The sequence below is a fragment of the Lycium barbarum genome, chromosome 11 (assembly GCF_019175385.1).
Source record: "Lycium barbarum isolate Lr01 chromosome 11, ASM1917538v2, whole genome shotgun sequence".
Lineage (NCBI taxonomy): Eukaryota > Viridiplantae > Streptophyta > Magnoliopsida > Solanales > Solanaceae > Lycium > Lycium barbarum.
This window is the reverse complement of record NC_083347.1, coordinates 27,048,819-27,073,027: the sequence shown is the minus strand read 5'-3', so window position 1 is coordinate 27,073,027 and position 24,209 is coordinate 27,048,819. Positions and strand designations below refer to the sequence as shown.

Genomic DNA, 24,209 nt, shown 5'->3' with positions numbered 1-24,209 from the left:
GCATTATCTAAAGCAATACAAAGTGTTTTTCTATAAATGTTAAAAAATCTCATAATAGTAGACATTGAATTCGCTAAAAATTTTCCATCGTGACGACCTTTTCCTTCATCATATAAAAAAGTTATAATTCTTGTTTGCATAACCCAATTGTCATCAACCCAATGACATGTAATAGCAAAAAAATCTAATTTGTTAAGACTAAGACCCAAATCAGCGGTAAGAGAAACATTACAATTTAAAGAATTAAATACATGGCGCAAATAAAATCTATATTTTTTATACAAATCTATAACATCCGCTCTACAAGTACTTATAGGAATACCCTCAAATAACGGATTATAACAACGTTGAATGTAAGTAACAAACTCCAAACCCGAAGGAAAGGAAAATGGTAAACAATTATAAGCTACCATTTTAGCTATTTTTACACGCTCTTTTTTCTTGTCATACTTAAAAATTTTACCGGTTCGTGGGTCTATCGTCATTTGAATACCCCCCACATTTGAACCCGTTTGCTCTCCCCAAACATCCATATGTTTCTTTCTCATATGACCATTTAGTGTACCCGTTCCACCATCCTTACTAGTTTCTTGCTTAAAAGTAAATATTTGTCCACATAGGGTACATTTAGCTGTTTGGCTTTCCCTATCCTTAGTCATAAATTTTCAAATTTTAGCAGTTGACTTACGAGTTCTGGGCGGTTTGTCTTGTGTATGTGATTGTGCAGGACATGTATCTCTTATGGGATTTTCGGGGGGTTGTGTTTCATCATGATGATCATCATCATCATCGATTTCATTAAAAGTGTCGGTATAATGTTGTTGTATTGCCTCATGACCTAAAAGTGGATTATTTCCACCAATATCAATACCTAAATAAGTGTTTCTTCCACAAATGTTTCCTCATTAAGACAACGCCTAACAATACCACTACTACCGGCACCACGTCTAAATCTCTTCGCCATTATTAAATAGAATTAATTTAAATCACAAGAAAATGAATTGCAACAAATTAAATTGCGTAAATTAAATTGCGAAAAATAAAGATAGAGTTGGAACGAAGGTACCAAATTGCCGGACTAATTTCTAACAAAGTGAAGGCGGCTGCAATTGCAAATCCACCAAAGCTACTTCGGATTGTTGCAAAATCACCAACTCCACCAACAATATTATAATTGCAAAATTAATAATTGAAACTATAATAAGACTTTATAATATTTATTTGAGAGAAATTTAAAGTGACTAATTGTGGCAAAGTAACTATAATAGAGAGATTGAAATTTGAGAGAAAGAGAAGAGTGAATTGGTGTGGATTAAAATGGAAATGGAGAGGGGTTTATATAGGGGTGGAGGATGGGTTAAAGTGTTAACAAAAAAGTTTGGGGGGTTTGGGGGGGGGGGGGGGGAGGGGGGGGGGGAAATGAGTTGGGGACCGTTTGGCAACGACCATTTTTGCAAATGGACCGTTGTCCAACGGTCCATTGGGGCCCAAGCCTGCCAACGGCTACAAACTATTTTTTTTTTAAATTCCACCGGTTTCAAAAAAATTGAAACCGGATCGGTAAATAATAAACGGTTAACCGGTTCCGGTTTTACCGATCCGGTTACCGGTTTGAATCGATAAAACCGAACCGGTTGACGGGCTTAGCTGCAGCTTTAACCTTTCTTTTTTTTCCCGTTATTTATAATATGTATAGTTTGACACCACTAGACATTTCTTTCTTTTGTCTCTTATGTACCATCTCTTTAAAAATATAACTAGATGGCCTGCAGCACGGGCCCAACACTTCGGATTATAGTGTATCTATGTCTATGTAGTTGTGTTTAGATAGTGATATATATATATATATATATATATATATATATATATATATATATATACACACACACACACTATATTCAAAATACGATTAATATAACATTGTAGTTTGTGCTCCGTATCTAAAACTTTATTTTATTCGTGTTTGCTACGAAAATTTATTAATACTTTTTAAAAGAGAAGACTTGTTTAAAAGAAAGCTATTTTCTTCTCTTTGAGCAATATTTAAGCATCAGTTGATACTTCAATTTTAATTCAATTAATTTAAAAGTGTAAAATAATGATTATCTTTTATCAAATTTTGATTTGGATAATTCTAATTCAAATTATTAAATTAATTTTACATGTTTAAAACGAAACAAAGTAGAAATTAATTTTCTATTTAAACGAAGAAATGCTATTTTTTAATTTTTGGTAAATATTCTCGGTTTAACTCATTTTACTTGTCATGTTGTCTTTTGCATGGTTTTTTAAGGAAACATGAATTAGAATTATAATTTGACTAATTTACCTTATTCATTATTTGATCTTCATTTGATATTAATCTCTTTTCACATTTATTAGAGTAAGAATAAAAATAAAAAAGTAATTAAATTGTATCTTATTTTTTAAATATATATATTTTAAGTATATTTATTTTAGTAAACATAACAAATAAATGACATGGCGGAATAGCAAATACAACAATTAAATATTTTGAAGAAAAATAATAATATGGAGTCCATGTTTTTTGCTGTGCAATAATTTCATTTGCTCTCACTAATGGGTTAATATGCATGTGGCAATAAATCCACTATTATTGACTTGATGGAGATACTTTGGGAATTACATGAATATTGTTTGATTTTTTAATATATGGGGTGCACATTTTTTTTTTTGACATTGCCTTTTTTTTTTTTTAATATGGGGTCCACTTTTTTTTTCCATTAGTTTGGAGAGGGTGGGGTCCACTTTTTTTTCATGAGTTTGGAGAGGGTAGGGTCCACCTTTTGTTTTTTTTAAGAGTGACTGTCGACGAAGCATGGGTAAACCGATGCTTCTATATAGTAGAAAATAGAAATGTAATAAAGTATTTCTATTTACTTTTTAGAAGAGTTGGTAATATAAAGTATAAAACGTCATTTTTTTTGCCCTTAAATAAAAAATTAGGACCGTACACGGACGACGATCTTGTCTCTATAAATCGGCTCTTCTATATAGTAGTAATAGCAAAGTAATACATATAATTTTTTTTATCAAATTTTTATTTGGATAATTCTAATTCAAATTATTATATTAAATTTACATGTTTAAAATGAAAAAAAGTAGAAATTTGATTTTCTATTTAAATGAAGAACTTCTATTTTTTAATTTTTAGTAAATATTTTTTGTTTAACTCATTTTACTTGTCATGTTGTTTTTTACACGGTTTTTTAAGGAAACGTCAATTAGAATTATAATTTCACTAATTTACCTTATTAATTATTTGATCTCCATTTAATATTATTTTTTCTTTTATGACATTAATCTCTTTTCACATTTATTAGAGTCAGGAAAAAATGAAAAAGTAACTAAATCCTATCTTATTTTAATATATAAGTATTTTAAGTATGTTGCTGTACAATAATTTCATTTGCTCCCACTAATGGGTTGATACGCATGTGACAATGGATCCATCATTATTGATTTAATTGTTTGATTTTCTAAGCACTTTTTTTTAACATTGTTTATTTTTTTAATATGGGATTCACTTTTTTTTTAATATTGCTTGATTTTGTTAATATGGGGTCCACTTTTTTTCTTTGGTTGGTGTTTAATATGGGACCCGCATTTTTTTTTAATATTAGTTGTTGTTTAATATATTTGAGCCTGTTATAAAATATATATATGAATGTCCATAGAGTCTAGATTTTTCACATGTCCTAAAAAGAATAGGTACATGTACATTTGGTGGCATGTATGAAATGAAGAAAATGAAGCAAGGTACATGTACATTTGGTGGCATGTATGAAATGAAGAAATGAAGCAACACAAGTTTGATTTTAACTCTTGGTGTTGTCATTGATGACTTCATCAAGAGATTTACCATCTCTATAAATAGATGGTTAAGTTCTCAATTTGTAAGAGATATAAACAAGAAGTGAATACAATCTCTCTCTCCTTTCTACAAAGTTATTAGTTTGCTTCTCTTGTTTATTTCCAATTATATAGTTTTATAACACGTTATCAGCACGAGTCTCTAATCTTTTATTTGAGTTTAGCCCATATCAGTACTACCGTCTTTGTGTCATCCATGCCTTACAGAAAATCAAGGTATTGTCCTACCCATCTAAAATAATATACTTATGCAGAAGTTTTTGTTATTTAAGGGGTTGCAATTATAAATCATCCGGGAAACGGTTCACGACGGTGTATGTAATCAAGTATTGTTTGCAATTCTTCATGAGGTTTGGGTATCTAGTAAGTTATACTTGTATCTTATAATAAAAACAGTTTCCATCACAGGTAAAGTGATTTGAGCCTTTTTGCTTATTATTGTTGGTTTAATATTTTTAATTCACTTCTAATGTTACATGCTATGTTTATATATGCGTATATCGTGATTAATTTGGTACTTGTTTTTAGAATGATCCCAGAAGTGACATTCATACTTCACAAGTCTAAAGTATCACTAAATTTATTTATATTTATGGATCACGATCACTGGAAGTGATGATTCATATATAGGCCTCCATATTGTGATTTATATTGAAAATATGTTAGAGAAAAATCTCTACATTATATGCATATCTCGATTTGCTCCTGAAGTAGCAATATCTTAAAAGAAATTTTAAGCTATCACAATTTGATATGCTTAAGACCTGCACGTTCAGATGATTGTGTTCCATTTTTGAAGAATGAGAACTTTTGATATAAGCTATAAATATAGATCCATTTCCTGAAGTGAATGTGATAATATGTAGTAAAGCCTATAAATATAAACGTGCATTTGATTGTGAAAATATCATGATCCATCTCCAGAAGAGATAATTATTTATTTACAAGTATCATGACACTAGCAATGTCCAAATAATATCTGATTATGATAAATAAATTGAAGTCTCTTGAAGATGTTATATATGATAATACCATTCATCGTAGATCGTAATTGGTACGATCGGAACACTGTAGTAGACCTGAAGTTTACTAACAATAAAAATGGTTATCATATTGAGACTACAAATGATCGGAATATTAAATATCTTCAAGTTACTATGGGTAAGAAATACACAAGTGCAATGTTACCCGAGCATGATGAGATCACATACCACGATAAACCAGAAGTTTATTGATATACAATTTCATGCAATACTAAACCAGAAGTTTATTAAAAGAAATAACACTCGTCATAGTAAACTTGAAGTTTACGGGTACAGATAATTTTATCAGTTGACAAGACCATTTTGATCGTCCTGATTTAAATCTGATGTGCTAATTGAGTATTAAAACATATTGAAGAACTAGAAGATTCTTTAAGAATTTGTTTGTGTTGCTTGTTCTCATGATAAGTTGATTACACCAGCTAATGTTGGGACTGAATCCCCAAAATTTTGAAAAATATAAAAGGTGAATGTGGGCCCCTTCACCTATAATGTGATGTCTTAAATAGATGCATCTATGAGACGGTCATATGTATGTTTATTGTCAACTGGCAGTTTGACATTTACGAAGTTGCTTGCTCAAAATGATTGAGTTGGAAGCACAATTTTCAGAATATGTAATCAAGACAAGCATCTTGATAATGCTGGTTTATATCTAAGTTGGTTTGGCATTAGATGCCTCCATAATACAGCTAAACCATTGCTTATGAGAACAGAGTTTCAGATGTTAGTCTGAGATATGATATATTGCATACAACAACACTTGTATGCTTCAGATTAATAAATTTTGTTAAATTCTCCCCTTATATTTGGTTCAGGGTCAGGAACTAGATATTTCCATCTTTTAGCATTTGATGTGTGGTACATGATTAATGGATATACCATGATGCACACAGATGGATTTTCCCAAAGAAAATGGGAACATATGTCACTAAAATAAGGGGGAGAGAATAAGCAGCTAAGAAATATGTTGTGAATTATCATCAGTATGATCCTCAGATAAAGCATTTGCTGACCCAACTATTTCATATTTCATCTGCAAAATGCTCCTAATGTCCCTGAAGGACAGAGTCTACAACATGCATGGAGCATGGTAGATCAATCGGTTCCAAATATAATAATCCTTGAAAAAAAAGGAGGAGCAAATGATCATAATAAGGAGGCAAAGTGCTCTTGAAGAGCCGACGACATAACACTTCATGAAACATTATGCGAGGTTCAGGTACCTGAAAATAATGAAGTGATGAGATCTCAGTAAGTTATGTCGAATTGCGAACCGATACAACATGATATCTTGTCGACAATATTTTGATACAATATAGCGCAATATTGTAAAAGATTGTGAGGATCTAAATTCTACGTCTATTAAAGCATGCTGACTTAGAAATTATTATCAAGTGAAATGACGCATCTTGGTAAGCATAAAGCTTATTTGACCTGCTGTCCAGACACCAGAAGATGTCATATCATTTAAATAGAAATAGATGTTTTCACATCCTATATGAATTACTTGACAAAATTTATATGAAAATTTCTGAAGGATTCAAAATGCCTGAAGCATATACAAATTCTTGGGAAACTTGTTTATAAATCCTTAAATGGATTAAATGAATCAAGGCTGATGTACTGAAATCGCCTTAATGAATATTTATTGACGAAGGGTATCAATAAGATCATGTTTACCCTTGTCTCTATATGATAATCAGAACCTTTCATATTATTATGCAAGTTGATGACTTGAATATTATTGGAGCTCTTGAAGAGTTTCCAAAAGCACTTGATTATATCTGCTGAAATGAGAAAATTGAAATGGTCCTGAAGTACCATATATTTGTGCAGTTGATGCATTTATATATCTTGCTATAACTACAGGCGTGATATAATTTACTCCAACATGGAGTTATTGAAATAGATCAACTGCATATTGCAAATGAAAGCCCTGACATGAATATATTTGTCCTAACCAATACTGTCAAGTGTTTTGGACATACAGGGCATTCATCTGATCGACATAAGAATTCAATCCAGATGTGTTATCTATTTCCATGAAGGATTATTGTCATGACAGTCAAATCATAGAAAGACAACAACAGATTATGAAGCAAGTCATGATGTACTTGTCCTGATTGCAACAATATTATACGGCGATGATGCAACTCTATCTGAGAAAGGAAGGTGCAGATCATCAACCAGTTCGTCAAATGGTCATTTGACAGATCTGATAAAAACTCTGCCAATCTCAAGATATGATAAGTTGGTATACAAGATTTGTTACATCGTCGTCAAGAATTATGTGATGCTTTAATCAGGGGGAGCAAATACGCATTGTACTTTTTTTCCCTTGACTAAGGTTTTGTCCCATTTGGGTTTTCCTGGCAAGGTTTTTAATGAGGCAGCTCTCAAAGCGTTTTACTAGATATGTGTACTTTTTTTCCTTCATTAGGACTTTTTCCCACGGGGTTTTTTCCTAATAAGGTTTTAACGAGGCACGTCATCTATTAATGGTTTGAAGCAATCCGGGCGCATGTGGTATAACCGCCTTAGTGAATATTTGTTAAAGGAAGGCTATACAAATGATACAATTTGCCCATGTGTTTTTATAAAGAAAGTAAGATCGGAGTTTGTTGTACTTGCTGTATATGTTGACGACATAAACCTTATTGGAACTCCTGCAGGGTTCAAAAAGGCAATTGATTATTTAAAGAAGGAATTTGAGATGAAAGATCTTGGAAAGACAAAATTATACCTTGGTTTGCAAATTGAACATTTGACAAATGACATTTTTGTCCATCAATCTGCCTATACAGAGAAAGTGTTGAAACAATTTTATATGGATGAAGCACATCCATTAAGTACTCTGATGGTTGTTCGATCACTTGATGCGAATAAAGATCCGTTCCGACCTCAAGAAAAGAATGAGGAAATTCTTGGTCCAGAAGTACCATATCTTAGTGCAATTGGTGCACTAATGTATCTTGCCAATACCACAAGGCCTGACATAGCATTTTCAGTTAATGTGTTAGCGAGACATAGTTGTGCTCCTACAAAGAGACACTGGAACGGAATTAAACACATATTGAGGTATCTAAAGAGAACTATCGATTTGGGCTTATTTTATTCTAGCAATTGCAGTCCCGATCTTGTTGGTTATGCCGATGCAGGGTATTTATCTGACCCACACAAAGCTAAATCTCAAACAGGCTATGTATTTATTTGTGGGGGCGCTGCCATATCTTGGCGATCTCCAAAGCAGTCTACTGTGGATACCTCATCAAATTATACTGAGATAATAGCTATTCATGAAGCGAGCCGTGAAGTTGTGTGGCTGAGGTCAATGATACATCTCATTCGAGAAATGTGTGGTTTGAAATGTGATAAAATACCCATAATCTTATATGAAGATAATGTAGCATGCATTGCCCAATTGAAAGGAGGATTCATAAAATAAGATAGGACAAAGCACATTTCACCAAAGTTGTTCTTCACACACGAGCTCCAAAAGAATAGTGATATCAACGTGCAACAGATTCGTTCAAGTGATAATATGGCTGATTTGTTCACCAAGTCTCTACCAACCGCAACTTTCGAGAAGATGGTGCACAAGATTGGAATGCGAAAACTCAAATATTTGGCCTGAAGTTCTCACCAGGGGGAGTTAATACATGTTGTACTTTTTTTTCCATACAAGATTTTGTCCCACTGGGTTTTTCTTGTAAGGTTTTTAATGAGGCAACCAAAATGTATATTATTAGAAATATGTACTCTTTTTCCTTCACTAGCATTTTTCGGTTTTTTTCTAGTAAGGTTTTAACGAGGCATATTATATATCAATGGACATCCAAGGGGGAGTGTTATAAAATATATATATGAATGTCCATAGAGTCTAGATTTTCCACATGTCCTAAAAAGAATAGGTACATGTACATTTGGTGGCATGTATGAAATGAAGAAAATGAAGCAAGGTACATGTACATTTGGTGACATGTATGAAATGAAGAAATGAAGCAACACAAGTTTGATTTTAACTCTTGGTGTTGTCATTGATGACTTCATCAAGAGATTTACCATCTCTATAAATAGATGGTTAAGTTCTCAATTTGTAAGAGATATAAACAAGAAGTGAATACAATCTCTCTCTCCTTTCTACAAAGTTATTAGTTTGCTTCTCTTGTTTATTTCCAATTATATAGTTTTATAACAGAGCCCACAATTTTTTTTTTTTTAGTTGTTGTTAATAAGCATCCACTACCAGTAAAATCTAAGAGAATTCTATAGACATGACGATGGAATGGAAGATGAGAAAAAGTAAAGTTGAGGTGATTCTAGAATTATACAGAAAGCTACGAATAGGTCTTAGCTTTTAGGGTGGGACATCAAGGGAATTTATTTTAATTAAAAGAGAAGGGAATGAAAAGTAATGAGGAATTTATTGGTACGTTAAATGTAGCATATAGTCCAAAAACTGAAACATGTGTTCGTCGGGGCCATAGACGGACGACGAAAAAGTGTCTCTTAAACGGGCTCTTCTAAGGGGTAGAAATATAGAAAAGGGAAAAGTGGACAAACTCATTAATGCTTGTCAGCACATATTTGGAAGAAGTTTTTTATTTCTATACTTCCCTGCATGTGCCTCGTACAAAGACATTATTTCTTTGAAGTTTATCACCTGCTAAATGGGAGGATATCATTAATGGCTTGCAGATTTTAGGATTCTGTTTTGCAATTACTATAGTTTCTGAGCATAAAATTTCCTTTCTTCTGTTAATTAGAGAAAGAATGCTTGTTCATTCTGACTTTTAATCTTAATGTCTAATGATCCATATAATTTTATTTAATTAAGATTTAGCCTCAACAACAATGAAATTATATTTCACGTTTAGGATCACAAAAGGAAATTATAGACATTAAATAAGAACTAATGTCTAAGTGGTCTGTAATTTTATTTAATTGAAGATTAGCCACAACATCTTTAATTGAATAAAAATTTTAAAGTTAAGAATCACATAAAGAAACTTTAGACATTAGAATTGTGATTAATTATGCACGATATAATAACTAAAGAACCTTTATTATTGGGTTGCATAATTAATTAGGATAAAATATTAAATACTTTTCATAATCACCCACAAGAATTATGAATGAGAATTTAATAGTTTTATCGCGAAGATAGAATATCTTGCTGTAAATTGATAATTCTATCATAGAATGAATCTAATTGAATTAAAAATTTAGCCCACAGACAATTTTTATGTCAGTAGATTCAATTTATATTATTTGCCTCAAATTTATTAAGTATGTATGTATATTTTTGCAGTTATGCAACCTGCAAATTTCTCTGATCTTTGTAATATTCCCGAACTGAATGGTGAGAACTATAAGATTTGGAAGGAGAGAATTATTCTTCACTTAGGGTGCATGGACATTGATTATTCTATCAGGAAAGACGAACCATTTATTAATGAAATTAGCACTCAAGCTGAGATTGCTCTTCATGAACAATGGGAGCGTTCAAACCGTTTGAGAGTTATGTTCATTAAGACCAAAATCTCTGCTGGTATTCGTGGTTCTGTCGAACAATATAACAATGTCAAGGCATTACTGAAGGCTATTGATGAACAGGTTGAGACTTCAGATAAGGCACTTGCCAGCACCCTGATTATGAAATTCTCATCAATGAGGCTCACCAGTGTGAGAGGTGTGCGTGAGCACATCATGAAAATGCGAGACTTAGCAGCTCAGCTAAAGACTCTTGAGGTTGAAATGTATGAAACTTTCCTTGTGCACTATATTTTGAACTCTCTTCCTTTACAGTACGACCCCTTTAAGATCTCTTATAACACACATAAAGATAAATGGTCTATTAATGAACTTATGGCCATGTGTGTTCAAGAGGAGGGTCGATTGCTGATGGAAATAGGAGAAAGTGCATTCATGGCTACTCAGGGAAAAAAGACCTACCAAGCCAATAAAAAGTGGAAAGGAAAAGCACCACTTGAACCTGAACCTGATATCAAGAAAGAATCCAAGTGTCGCTTCTGTAGAAAGAAGGGGCATATAAAGAAGGATTGTATCAAGTATCAGAAATGGCTTGAAAAGAAAGGTACTTCAATCTCTCTTATATGTTATGAAGCTAATATGGCTAATGTTAATCATAACACGTGGTGGATTGATTCTGCTTCTACAATCCATATTGCGAATTCATTGCAGGGATTAAAAAACCTACGGAAGCCAGTGGGAGCTGAGTGAAGCATCTATTCTGGAAACAAGAAGCAATCGCGTGTGGAAGCTATTGGGACATGCACTTTAGTTCTGAGCAGTGGTTTCATTTTAGAGTTAGAAAAGACCTTTTATGTACCTAACTTTTCTAGGAATTTAATTTTAGTTTCAGGACTTGTACCCTTGGGATATTCCTTCTTTCTAGAAGGTTATTCCAATCTGTTTTATAAATCTAAACTGTTGGAAATGGTACATTGTTTGATGGTCTTTTCTCTCTTAATTTACAAAATGATTCCACTCCTGATGTTATGCATGTCCAAGCTGGTACTAAACGTTGTGTTATGAATGAAGATTCCTCTATTTTATGGCGTCGGAGATTAGGACATATCTCCATAGATAGAATCAAGAGATTAGTAAATGATGGATTACTTAATACTTTATATTTTTACTGATTTCGATATTTGTGTCGACTGCATTAAAGGCAAGCAGACCAACAAGTCAAAGAAAGGTGCCAAGAGGAGTTCAACCATATTAGAAATCATGCATTCAGATATATGTTGTCCAGACATGGACGCATATGGCCAGACATACTTTATCACCTTTATTGATGATTACTCACGATACATGTATCTCTACATGCTTCATAATAAAAGCGAAGCATTGGAAGCCTTTAAAGTTTTCAAGGCTGAAGTAGCGAAACAATGCGGAAAGCAAATTAAGATTGTGAGAACTGATAGAGGTGGTGAGTACTATGGTAGATACACTGAGCATGGACAAGCCCAAGGTCCGTTTGCGAAGTTTCTTCAAGAAAATGGGGTTGTTGCCCAATACACTATGCCTGGTTCTCCAGATCAAAATGGTGTGGCAGAAAGAAGAAACCGAACATTATTGGACATGGTGCGTAGTAAGTAGCTCTAAGATATCTAAGTCATTGTGGATTGATACTCTTAAGACGACAGTGTATATATATATTAAATAGAGTTCCAACTAAGGCTGTCCCAAACACACCTTTTGAATTGTTCAAAGGTTGGAAACCGAGTTTGACACATATACGCGTATGAGGATGGCCGTCTGAAGTTAGAATCTATAACCCACAAGAAAAGAAACTGGATCCTAGGACCATTAGTGGATATTTCATTGGATATGCCGAAAGGTCTAAAGGATACAGATTCTACTGTCCTTCTAACAACACTAGGATTGTGGAATCAAGAAATGCAAAATTTCTTGAGAATGACTTGATTAGTGGGACTGATCAATTTCAGAATACCAATTCTCTAAGAGATCAACCTTCTACTTCAAGAGAAAGATTAGTTATCATTCATAACACCCCTCAAGTACAACCGGGTGTTGAGCAAACAATTAATGAGATTCCACAAGCTGCTGAAAATATTCCAGTAGATCAAGTTGTTCAAGAAATTCCAGAAATTATTGAACAACAAGTTGAACAACATGATCCTCAGGAAAATGTTGACACAACATTAAGGAGATCTACTAGAGAAAGAAAATCAGCGATTCCTAGTGACTATGTTGTGTATCTGCAAGAATCTGACATTGGAGTCAAAAATGTTCCTGAGTCTTTTTCACAGGCTATGAGTTGTAAAGAGTCAGAATTGTGGTACAATGCCATGAATGAAGAGATGAATTCCATGAAAAGTAACGAAGTTTGGGATCTTGTCGAGTTGCCTAATGGTGTAAAAGCCATTAGATGTAAATGGGTCTTTAAAACTAAAAGGGACTCATCAGGCAACATAGAAAGATATAAAGCAAGACTCGTTGCTAAAGGATTCATTCAAAGTGAAGGAATTGACTACACAAAGACTTTTTCTCCTGTGTCTAAAAAGAATTCCTTGCGCATCATATTGGCATTAGTAGCACATTTTGACTTAGAATTACAACAGATGGATGTGAAAACCGCATTTGTCAATGGTGCTTTAGAGGAAGAGGTTTATATGAAACAACCCAAAGGATTCTCCTCTAGTAATGATGAGAACTTGGTATGCAAGCTAAAGAAATCCATATATGGACTAAAACAAGCTTCCCATCAATAGTACTTAAAGTTTCATAATGTTATCTCTTCATTTGACTTTGTTGAGAACATTATGGATCAATGTATATACCTGAAGGTCGGTGGGAGTAAAATTTGTTTCTTAGTTCTATATGTGGATGATATCTTGCTTGCATCCAATGATAAGGGAATGCTACACGAAGTGAAACAATGTCTCTCTAAGAATTTTGATATGAAAGACATGGGTGATACGTCTTATGTCATTGGCATTAAGATTCATCGAGATAGACATCAAGGTATCTTAGGTTTATCTCAAGAAGCCTATATCAATAAAATTCTAGAGAAGTTTTGAATGAAAGATTGTTCACCAAGTGTGGCTCCTATTGTGAAGGGTGACAGGTTTAATTTGAATCAGTGCCCGAAGAATGATCTTGAAAGGGAACAAATGAAAGATATTCCATACGTTTCTGTTGTTGGAAGCTTAATGTTTGCTCAGGTTTGTACAAGACCTGACATTGCATTTGTTGTTGGAATGTTGGGAAGATATCAGAGTAACCCAGGTCTTAACCACTGGAGAGCTGCAAAGAAAGTCTTAAGATATCTTCAAGGGACAAAAGACTACATTCTTATGTACAAACGATCAGATGATTTGGAAGTCATTGGCTACTCTGATTCAGACTATGCTGGTTTTGTTGATTCACGCAGATCAACTTCAGGATACATTTTTTTGTTGGCCTGTGGAGCTATATCTTAGAGGAGTGCCAAACAGACTTTCATTACTACTTCCACTATGGAGGCTGAGTTTGTTTCTTGTTTTGAGGCTACCTCACATGGTGTATGGTTGAAGAGTTTCATTTCCGGGCTTAGAATTGTCGACTCTATCTCTAAGCCATTAAGGTTATATTGTGACAATTCGGTTGTTGTCTTTATGGCTAATAATAACAAAAGGGGTAGTCAAAGCAAGCATATCGACATCAAGTATCTAGCCATAAGAGAACGTGTTAAAGATAAGAAAGTGGTCATTCAACACGTTAGCACTGAACTGATGTTAGCTGATCCTTTAACTAAAGGCATGCCACCACAAAAATTTAAGGATCATGTGGTCACAATGGGACTTAGTTCCACTATGTAAATTTCGTTGTATCAACGAATGTTTATGAAACTCTATTTTATATGGTATTTCTCGTATTTGTTACTGTGTGCACATTCAGTTTATTTTAGGAAATATCGTTAAAGTATAGACCTAGAATAAACATTGAGTTTGTTCATTAAGTAATATGGGCAAACGTTTAGAGGCATAGTGCATCGTGATGCATGGAAGATACTACTTGCTCTTAGAGGAACTATCGCCATGATTCATGTATTATGTTTCATTTATGGAATTAGAGTATACGGACCAAGTGGGAGAATGTAAGCTTTTTGCTGAAGTGGTTCGTAAGACAAGGGCCCACTCACTATTCTAAAGGTTAGTAACTCCTCCATGTTGTAAAAACTTCCTATAACCTCTTGCAACTGCTGTCCATCACAGCAATACTGAAAACCGTCCTTGATGGAAGCATAGTTATATATTCTGCATTTTGGTTCAAGGGTCCCTAAGCACATTACTTCTTTTGACTCCATACCATCTAAGAGTGAGGTTTTGAGTGCTTAGAAGATCCTTCGAGTAGAAAGGACTCACCGGAAGAAGGAGACACGACCGACGACTTCCCAACAATGGCTGGAGGTATGTCGATCTATTATTTCCGTTGCGTTTTGCTCTGAATAATGTAAATTAACTTACATAGAATTACTTCGTAAATCATTTTGATTCCAATTAAAACATTCAACATTATAAACTCATTTTGTTATAATACAAAGACGTTACTATTACAAAAGCGCTTCAACGGCTAATGTACCCAAAATGATCTGCAAATAAAGTACCTTTTCTCTAGATTTTAAATTATGCTAACAACTTTCTAGTATAAATATTATCCATCAAAATAAAAGAATTCATATATATCATCCCACAACTTGAAAGTAAAATTCACATGAGCTTTACGTCACATAGTTATGCCATGATAATATTCTTTGGTGCAAAATAATAAATTTATAATAAACATATCAAATACGTTATTCTTAAACTTATTTAGAATGTATTTCATGATCATCACAAGTGGTTGAGGTAAGGTCTGCGTACATCTTGTAAAATAATAAGAAAGAAAAGAAGACTTAAGAAGACAATCACTCTTCTATTCTATTGATGTATGCGTGAACTATTTATATAGCTTTACAAAGCCAAAGGATAGCTACGGAGGATAACTACTAAGAGGGTAGAAAATAATTACAAAGAATACAAAGATAATTACAAAGAATACATAAATAAATAACAAGTCATAGATAATGAAATAATTATATTTTAACACCCCCCACTAAAGCTGATGCCGACGTGAAACAGAGATGAAGCTTACTGAAATGCATAGAGAAGAGCTGCTGTCCAAGCGGTTTCGTCATGATATCCGCAATTTGGTCTGCATTGGAAATGAAGCAAACTGAAAGCGTACCTAACTTAATTTGCTCCCGCACAAAGTGATAGTCTAATTCAATATGCTTGGTGCGGGCATGGAAAACGGGATTGGCACTCAAATAAATTGCATCGATGTTATCACACCACATGATAGCAGGGACGCGGGGTGGGAAGCCAAGTTCTTGAAGAAGAGAGCTCACCCACATGATTTCAGCTGTGGGATCAGTGGAAGAGGCAACAGTGGCAGAGGGAGCGCAAGTAGTGCCATTGATGAAACCATGAAGATTTTGGTAATTTAGAAGAGGAATAAATTGAGTTTTCCATGCCAAATAATTTTTTGGTGTAAGTTTAATAGCAAAAGAATGGGTAGAGGTGATGATTGGAGTGGGAGAAGTGAAAGAGGAAGAAGTGACGGGAACAACAGACTTAATGAAAAGCGTGAAAAGGAATTCTTTTAGGGCTCTGATACCATGTAAAATAATAAGAATGACAAGAAGACTTAAGAAGCCATCACTCTTCTGTTCTATTGATGTATACATGAACTACTTATATAGCTTTACAAAGCCAAAGGATAGCTACGGGGGATAACTACTAAGAGAGTAGAAGATAATTATAAAGAATACAAGGATACTTACAAAGAATACATAAATAAATAATAAGTCATAAATAATGAAATAGTTATATTTTAACACATCCTACCCTCCTCATACACACTTGTGGGATTACACCGAGTATGTTGCTGTTGTTGATCATCACAAGTGGGTCATCTACCCTATATTTATGGAAATAAATTTCACAAAAATCACAAAGGGCAGAAATTCACGAAAAATAAGTAGAGTTAAGAAAGTAGAACCTGATCTTCTTTTTGTTTGACACTTTCTTCTTGATTCGTGGCTTCCACATTGTCTGGGGCCAACTCAAATTCTAAACCATTTCGTCATAAATAATCTCGTAAGAGTCCATTCTAATCTCTGACTTTCTGACTTCATTCTTGATTTGATCAGTAATTTTAAATAAAAACTCTCCAATAACACAAATATTGCTACAAGATCGCATGGATTTTTTTCTTTCAAAGTCATAACAAGGAGACAGGGATGAAGGAACCAAAATATCACTGATTAATTGAAACCAATTAGTTGAAAATTTCCATATGGTGGCAAACTATGAATTCCCCATACCCTAACATTTATTTGTGTCAAAATCCTATTCATAAGCCACCACAGGATTCCTCCTATAATAACTTTTACAATTTCATTAAGTATGATCCCATGTCCTTTTTTCTGTGATTCTATTTCAACCAAAGGATGCGGAAAATTACATTTAATTTGTTTGTCTCTTTTCATGCATCAAAACATTGTCTCAGTATGATTTTCCCAGGGCAATTATCTAAGAATACCATTGAAGATGGAGAAAACAAAGTACAATCTATAGCAGTCATAAATCATTGCAGGCGTGCACAAAAATTACAACTTTGAGGGCAAAACTGTAATTTCACGGCGACAACTATAATTTCACGGCAACATCGCCTTCTATTATGATTTCACCTTCAATATTTTGTTGCCCCCGATATATTACACTGCAACTGAGTTTTCTTCACTATAATCTTTTTTCTTCTTCACAATATATTGCAGTAATATCTCTTTAAGATTGTTAGAAAACTAGGTAAATGTAATTGAAGAAGAAATGACTTTGCGGCGTGGATAAATCGATTTTCCTTAAAGAAATATTGCTCATATACATATTGGGGAAAATACAAGCAATTCCCTTCAGGATACAACAAAACTCATATTTATACATGCAAATTTTCTATATGCTACTTCAAGAGTGTCCTAACATTTATAGAATTTGAGAGATGACTTTTCAGAATAGTCAATGTCCTTTCACGAACGAATGTGTCTATTCAATTTAAAACCTCTTATATTACAAACTATCTAACAATAAGTTATAAGAGATTGACCTCTTTAGGATGTATTACCCCTTGATATTAATTTACTTTCTCTTATTGCATGTGATGCTATTCTGCAGGAGGACTTATTTTACTGCCATTGATAATTTCCCGCAAATCTTTTTCAACAAGGTAGGACTCCATGCAGCTCTTTCATACATTGTAGTTGGACTTGTCAATAATTTCATCCCAAATCTATTAGCACGACCACTCAAATTCATTTAAAAGACCAGTTGAATCTACCACTAACCTGATCTTGAAACAAAATCTAAAAGTCAGCCGATGGCTATGGCTCTGATACCATATAGAAAATAGCAGAAGAAAAGTAAATTGGGGAGAGTTTTTTCTAGCCCAAAATCGTTAACTAATATTAAAAGATTTAGGATAGGGGGAACCTTTTTAAGGAAGAAGGTACCTGTATTTATACTTGTACAGAGAAAGCTGTAGATATGATACTAGATACATCTACAAGGAAAATCTAATTAATCTTATCTTCTAACAAAACTCTAAAATATGTAAACAATTCTTAAGTACAATAAACATTAAAGAATAATATCCATAACTTTTTAGAAGCTCCAGTAAATATCCAAAAATATTGTAGCTCAAAATATCTAACTTTGTTTTTCCACATATAACATCTCTCTTTTCCTTTTTGGGAAATATTAGCCCTAGCATATCTCTATCTCGTCAAATTGACAACACATAACCAAAAGGAAAAGAAGATTTTTTTTTCATTTTTGTCTTTGATACTGCCATTCCAGTTCTGCTAGAATAACCAATTCCATCTACGAACTAATTAGTTCAGAGTATTTTTTTTTGTTTTTGTTTTATCACGTGGCAGAAGTAAGTTACGGACATGCATAGATGATATGTAAAATATAATTGGCAGAATACATACTTAGTGCCTCCAACTAAACACTTCAATAGGACATTTTAATTTTGCGAGGGTCCTAATACGCTACAAATTGACATAAATATATAGAACCTTTCTGGTTCAACCTCAATTATAATAAAGAAGTGGTACTTACCCATCATTGATCGCCACGGGTCAAATTAGTTTAATTTTATATTTTTATTTATGTTTTTCTTTGTTTCGATTTTTTCTCTCTCTCCCTGCTCCTTTATTCTTGCGCCCCTAACCTCCTCTCTACTCCTTGCTGCCGACCCCATCCCCTTTAGGGGCTGATGTAGGTGTTTTTTTCCGAACACTCTGAATAAAAATATTGAATCCACCTCTGATCCCCTTTGCTCCTCGCTGCTCATGACTAACCTCTGACAAAGCCACCACTATTTATCTCTCGTAATAAGCTCCAGCCCTCTATTATTATTAGTTCTGTCTTTTGTTTTGAGAGGAGGATAGAGTGGGTTGGAAATATGATTAAGGATGTAAAACTTTTCCTTTTATTGATGTTGCTATAATCACCTCCGCCATTATAGCCCTTTCAGATCACTGTCAAATTTCCACCTAATTAAAATTTGAAAGTCAAAACCATTACCGTTATGATGGATCAGAACTCCATTGAAATGGATTTTTGTAGTACTCCTTAACCAAAAAATCATAGATAATAACTCCATAAAAAGTAAGTCAAAAGAAAAAAAAAATAGACAAAGAACAATGACGTATCGGGCAATAGGCTCATGTAGAAAAGAGCTTGAAAAACAGAGGAGAAAGAAGATAAGAGAAAAAAGAGAAGCAAAAAGATAACGGAAAAAATGAAAAAGAGGTGAGGAGTTGGATAGAAGATGATAATGGGTAAAAGAATTGAAAAGTAAACTAAAATAAATAAAGTAAAAAAAAGTATTTCTAATTAAACAAAATGCTGGAAAAAAATAATAATTTCTTGCTTATCTCATGCTCTATTGGAGAGTGAATTACACTCTCCATGTCATGTGATTGTGGGCTCATAAGGGGTTAATGAGTTCATTTGATAAGACTTAATTTATTTTCATTAAGATTAAGACATCTAAATCTGAATGCACATTTGAATGATTAAGATGTTGTCTCTAGATTTAAATACTGAATAATTAAAACTGTTTGTTTTTCAACATCTGAATGTGCATAATGTATTTATTTAAACATAATAAATATACAATTCAAATAAAAAAGTAACTAAATATTAGAAAATAAATACAAATTCAATAAAATAAAAATATTATTTGATAAAAAAATGAAACATTTATGTTTGCTAGTAATGATGGAGATGTTTATAGTGGTGGTGGGTGGTGGGTTAGGTTTTAGGGGGTGGGGTGGATTGTGGAGGGTGGTGGTGGTGCAGTGGGTCCGGAGGTAGGGGTGGTGGTGGTGGTTGGGGGTAAGGTAGGTGGATGGTGGGGGTAGGTGAGGTTGGGGTGGTAGTAAGTGGGGGGTAGGGTTGGGGGTGGGTAGTGGAGGGTTTGGGTGGGTGGTGGTGGGGTTGGTAGGGTGGGTAGTGGTTAGGGTAGGTGGGGTTGGGGTGGTGGGTTGGGGGGGGGGTTGGGGTGGGTGGTGGGAAGAAGGTGGGGAGGGGTGGAGCTGGTGTAAAAATTATCCATACAAAATATCTCTTAATGATATTAAGACTTCGTTCAAGATCTTAATGATTAAGATTTATTTAGATCAAATAAGTGCTTAGATCTTAATGTAAATAAATGCACGTAATGGCATAGGGTCTGTACCATTCAAATTCAAACCTCCATTAAGTGCAAACAAATGAGGCCTAAGAGGGTATATTAGGACTCTTGCAAATTTGTTACATTATATTTCTGATACAAAATGTAAATTAATGTTGGTATCTAGTTCATTTGAAAGTCTCAAATTGTAATGGTGGTGAACTGAAGCCCACGTTATTGGTAGGATCAACCGATCCAATAACATTAGGCCTGGTTGGAACAGACAAACTTCCAATTTTCCAATAAGTTTATTCTATTCTTGATCTCTTCAAGATACGCAGCCAATTAATTAATATACTAGCAATATCTCTACAATTAAATTTAATTAAGATTCCATATTGTTGCACGATGAAACCAAATCTCAACGGCTGGTGGATCATTTGGATACTTCAACTCTGTATATATTATTCCATTCCATCCAATCCATATTACGTGATGCTTTACTCTTTTATATTTAATCCAAAATAAATAGTAGTAGTAATTTTTAACATAATCAAGAAGGTACTAATTTTTCTTTCCCGAATTTACTCTTATTTAGATAAGTGATGTTACATAACCAAGAAAAGAAACCATATTAAATAGGTACTACTCAATTAAGGACAATTTAGTGAAAACACCCCTTAATCTTTAGGATTGAGTGAAATTCATTAAGGGATGTTCCCAAGATAAAAACATCATATAATATGAACCGGAAGGAATAACATTTGGTTGACAGTCGTGAATTGACAGTTTTGGCTCTGATTTTCCTTATAGGGGTAAGAAATAATTGCCTCTCTTGAATTGCTAGTAAGTAGTATATAAATGCAATCCAGACTCAACCTTTCTCTGCTTTAAATTAGAGCTGAAAACAAAGAAAAGTAAGCAGCAACCATGAAACTAAGAAAGGTTGATATAATCTCTACAGAGTTTATCAAACCAATTTCTCCCACTCCATATCACCTTAGATGCTTGGATTTCTCCATTTTGGATCAATTATCTCCACTAATGACTGTTCCTTTCATTCTATATTATCCTCTTCCTAAAGAACTAGACCTACAGCATGCTAAGGCTACAAATTTATCAAGATTGTTACTACTCAAGAAATCCTTGTCCCAAACACTTGCTCGCTTTTACCCTTTTGCTGGAAGAATCAATCGCGATTACACTTCAATAAATTGCAACGATAACGGGGTACCTTTTTCCGAAGCTTTTGCCCATGATTACCATCTTGACGAGATTCTTGAACAACCTAATTCTTTTATGAAGCTACTTCGACGTTTCCTCCCCTACGAGGAATCATTACTTTCTCCAACCATTCCGATGCTCGTCCAAGTGACATTCTTCGAATGTGGAGGGATGACTATTGGAATTTGTGCTTCACATAAGATTACAGATGCACCAACCTTGAACACTCTTATAAATGGTTGGGCCATTGCTGCTCGTCGCAATCCCAAAGCCAAGATCTTGGAATTTGTGCCCACCGCAAAATTCTTGCCACCTGTTGATAATAATCAACCACAATTGTTGTTCTTGCAACCTGAAAAAGTAAATAATGTCACGAAAATTTTCTTCTTTGATGCTTCGTGTATTGCGAGTCTCAAGGCTAAGACTGTTAGCGATAGTGTACTAGTGCCAACTCGTGTTGAAGCATTGTCAGCTCTGATTTGGAAATGTGCCATGGCAACTTTGTCATCAAAGAAGGAAAAATCGTCACTTTTGGTCCATACAGTTAACTTACGAAAACGACTCGTCGTTCCCTTACCAAGTGATTGCATGGGAAATGCCATCGCGTTGTTCAAGTCAATATACAAGGAGAACGACACAATGGACCTGCCCGGTTTGGTGACTTTACTACGAAAAGGATTATTAGAATTTCGTGACAAATATGAAAACAAATGTAGAGGGCACGAGGTGATATTGGGGATGGTAAATGATGCAAAAGAGATAGGAGCTCATATCAAAAGAGATGATATGGAGATGTACAATTTCACAAGTTGGTGTCGATTTCAATTTTATGATGCGGACTTTGGGTGGGGAAGTCCGTCATGGGTGAGTCGAATTGAATTCGAAGCCAAGAATCACGTCCTATTTATAGACACAAAAAGTGGTGGTGGAATTGAGGCATGGGTATCCTTGGACAAGGCATTGATGGAGATTTTTGAACAAGATATTGAGCTCCTGAATGGATGTGGAGTGCTCTGAAGATGATGAATCGATCAAGTACATGCAAAATTGCAAATTATTAATTAACTGTTTATTTCAAGTTTGATACGTCTGAACTGAGACAATATGTACAACTAAATTTTTCTTGTTATCTTTTTATAGAAAAACTTTTTGGGCCATTATGTGTATGACAATCCCATGAGTTAGAGGGCATGTTTCTACTATTTTTAGTGTTTTCTCTTTCATTTGTCAAGATGCCTAGGAGGTAGCTTGGACGTTTTTCTTTAATTTTTTCAGTGGTTGCTTTAGTTTTTCTTCGGGTAGTAGTACTCTTTATGTTCCAGTTTATGTGACACAATGTCACTTCTTAAGTCATACACACATATTGTTAATTTTGGCCCAACGGACCTTATGAATATGCTCCTTGGGATATGCTATCATGTTAGGATTGGAAAAGTCTTCTATTCATAACCGGAACAGAATTACAATAGGAGGAGCAACTCTCACACTCAACTATTACAAAAACCAATCCTAAACTGAATACCTATATATCTCACTCAAGTGTTTTCCTTGCTGTTTTTCTCTCTTGCTATTGGTGATGCTACAAATGATAGAAGGCTTCCCCATTTATAGGGATGAAATGAACCTATTGATGTCATTTGTGACTCAAGCAAGCACTTGACAATTTGCCAAATACAAGGAAAATGTTTTCTTCCTTAAAATGAGGGAGATGTTTCCTTCATCAAATTATGGGATGGACCCAACATATCATGGAGCCCAAAAGTGTGTGTACCGTATGACTGGTGTTATGCCTTATAAGAAAAGGGGGAAAGTGCATCGGATTTTCGCCGCTGCCAATTTAACTTGCATCCGCTTTAATTTTAAAGTTTTTTTTTTTTTTTTTGCACATGTAACCGTTTCAGAGAAATTCAGACATACAAACATACGATGTCTAAAGATAGTCTTGACAAAGTCTAACTTCAAACACAATATCTGAAGTTTCATATGACTAAAGTTCAACCATTTCTGCCTAAAGCTCAACCATTTTTAATTTGCTTGAACTTCTGTCATATATGACCGTGTTCAGTAAGTTTATGTTAAAATCGCGGAATGAATCGAAATTGAATGAACCCCAGCAAGGGTTATTGAGAGGAAACGAGAAAGAGAGAGATTTTTTTTAAAATAGGAGTCTGAAATGAATTGATTACATCTAGACGGGCCGACGGGTCCTTATATACAATGGGCCTGATCAGACCCGAAATAAAATGACTACAAGCTATTACATTTGCAATACAATTAAATACATATGTAACAACTAATAATTGGGCTTTCATCTAGGATCCACTAATTCAGAATGAGTATTGACACTGTCAGGTATATCAGAAACTCCAATAGTTTTGCCTGGAGGTCTTTTTCGGTACTCCTAGTCCCATTTAAAAATTCTGTCTCTAGAAAAGCTCTCCGTACACAAAAATATCCGTTATATCATAACAACTATTTTCCTCACCTCTCTCGCGGTTGGGCATCAACGTCGGCGACTCCGATACCAGCGCGTGTAGGTGACAATAACTTTGACAAAAGGACCACGACCTCAGTACTGGAAGAAATTCCACCTATTAACAACTATGCTAAAGCAATTCAATCAACTGGGAACCCTATCCCTAAGGAAAATCGATTAGGGAACCCGAAAATTAAAGCTCGGGTTACCTCTCATAATGGCGTTCCTGCTGCTCTCTTCAAAACCAGTGAATTCTACGGTGAGATGGCGAATGAATGTAAATTCACTTTTGTGGGCAAATTCATAAAAGCCCG

The 24,209-nt window shown here is 34.3% G+C and overlaps 2 protein-coding genes across 2 annotated transcripts; both read left to right on the top strand.

Annotated features, from left to right (window-relative positions):
• The first annotated feature begins 10,253 nt into the window (after window positions 1-10,253).
• LOC132619623 (uncharacterized) lies at window positions 10,254-11,183 on the top strand. Its single transcript, XM_060334470.1, has one exon. It carries the CDS (start codon window positions 10,254-10,256, stop codon window positions 11,181-11,183), a length of 930 nt encoding a protein of 309 aa, XP_060190453.1.
• Window positions 11,184-21,125: 9,942 nt separating this feature from the next.
• LOC132619621 (vinorine synthase-like) lies at window positions 21,126-22,436 on the top strand. Its single transcript, XM_060334469.1, has one exon. It carries the CDS (start codon window positions 21,126-21,128, stop codon window positions 22,434-22,436), a length of 1,311 nt encoding a protein of 436 aa, XP_060190452.1.
• The last annotated feature ends 1,773 nt before the right edge of the window (window positions 22,437-24,209 follow it).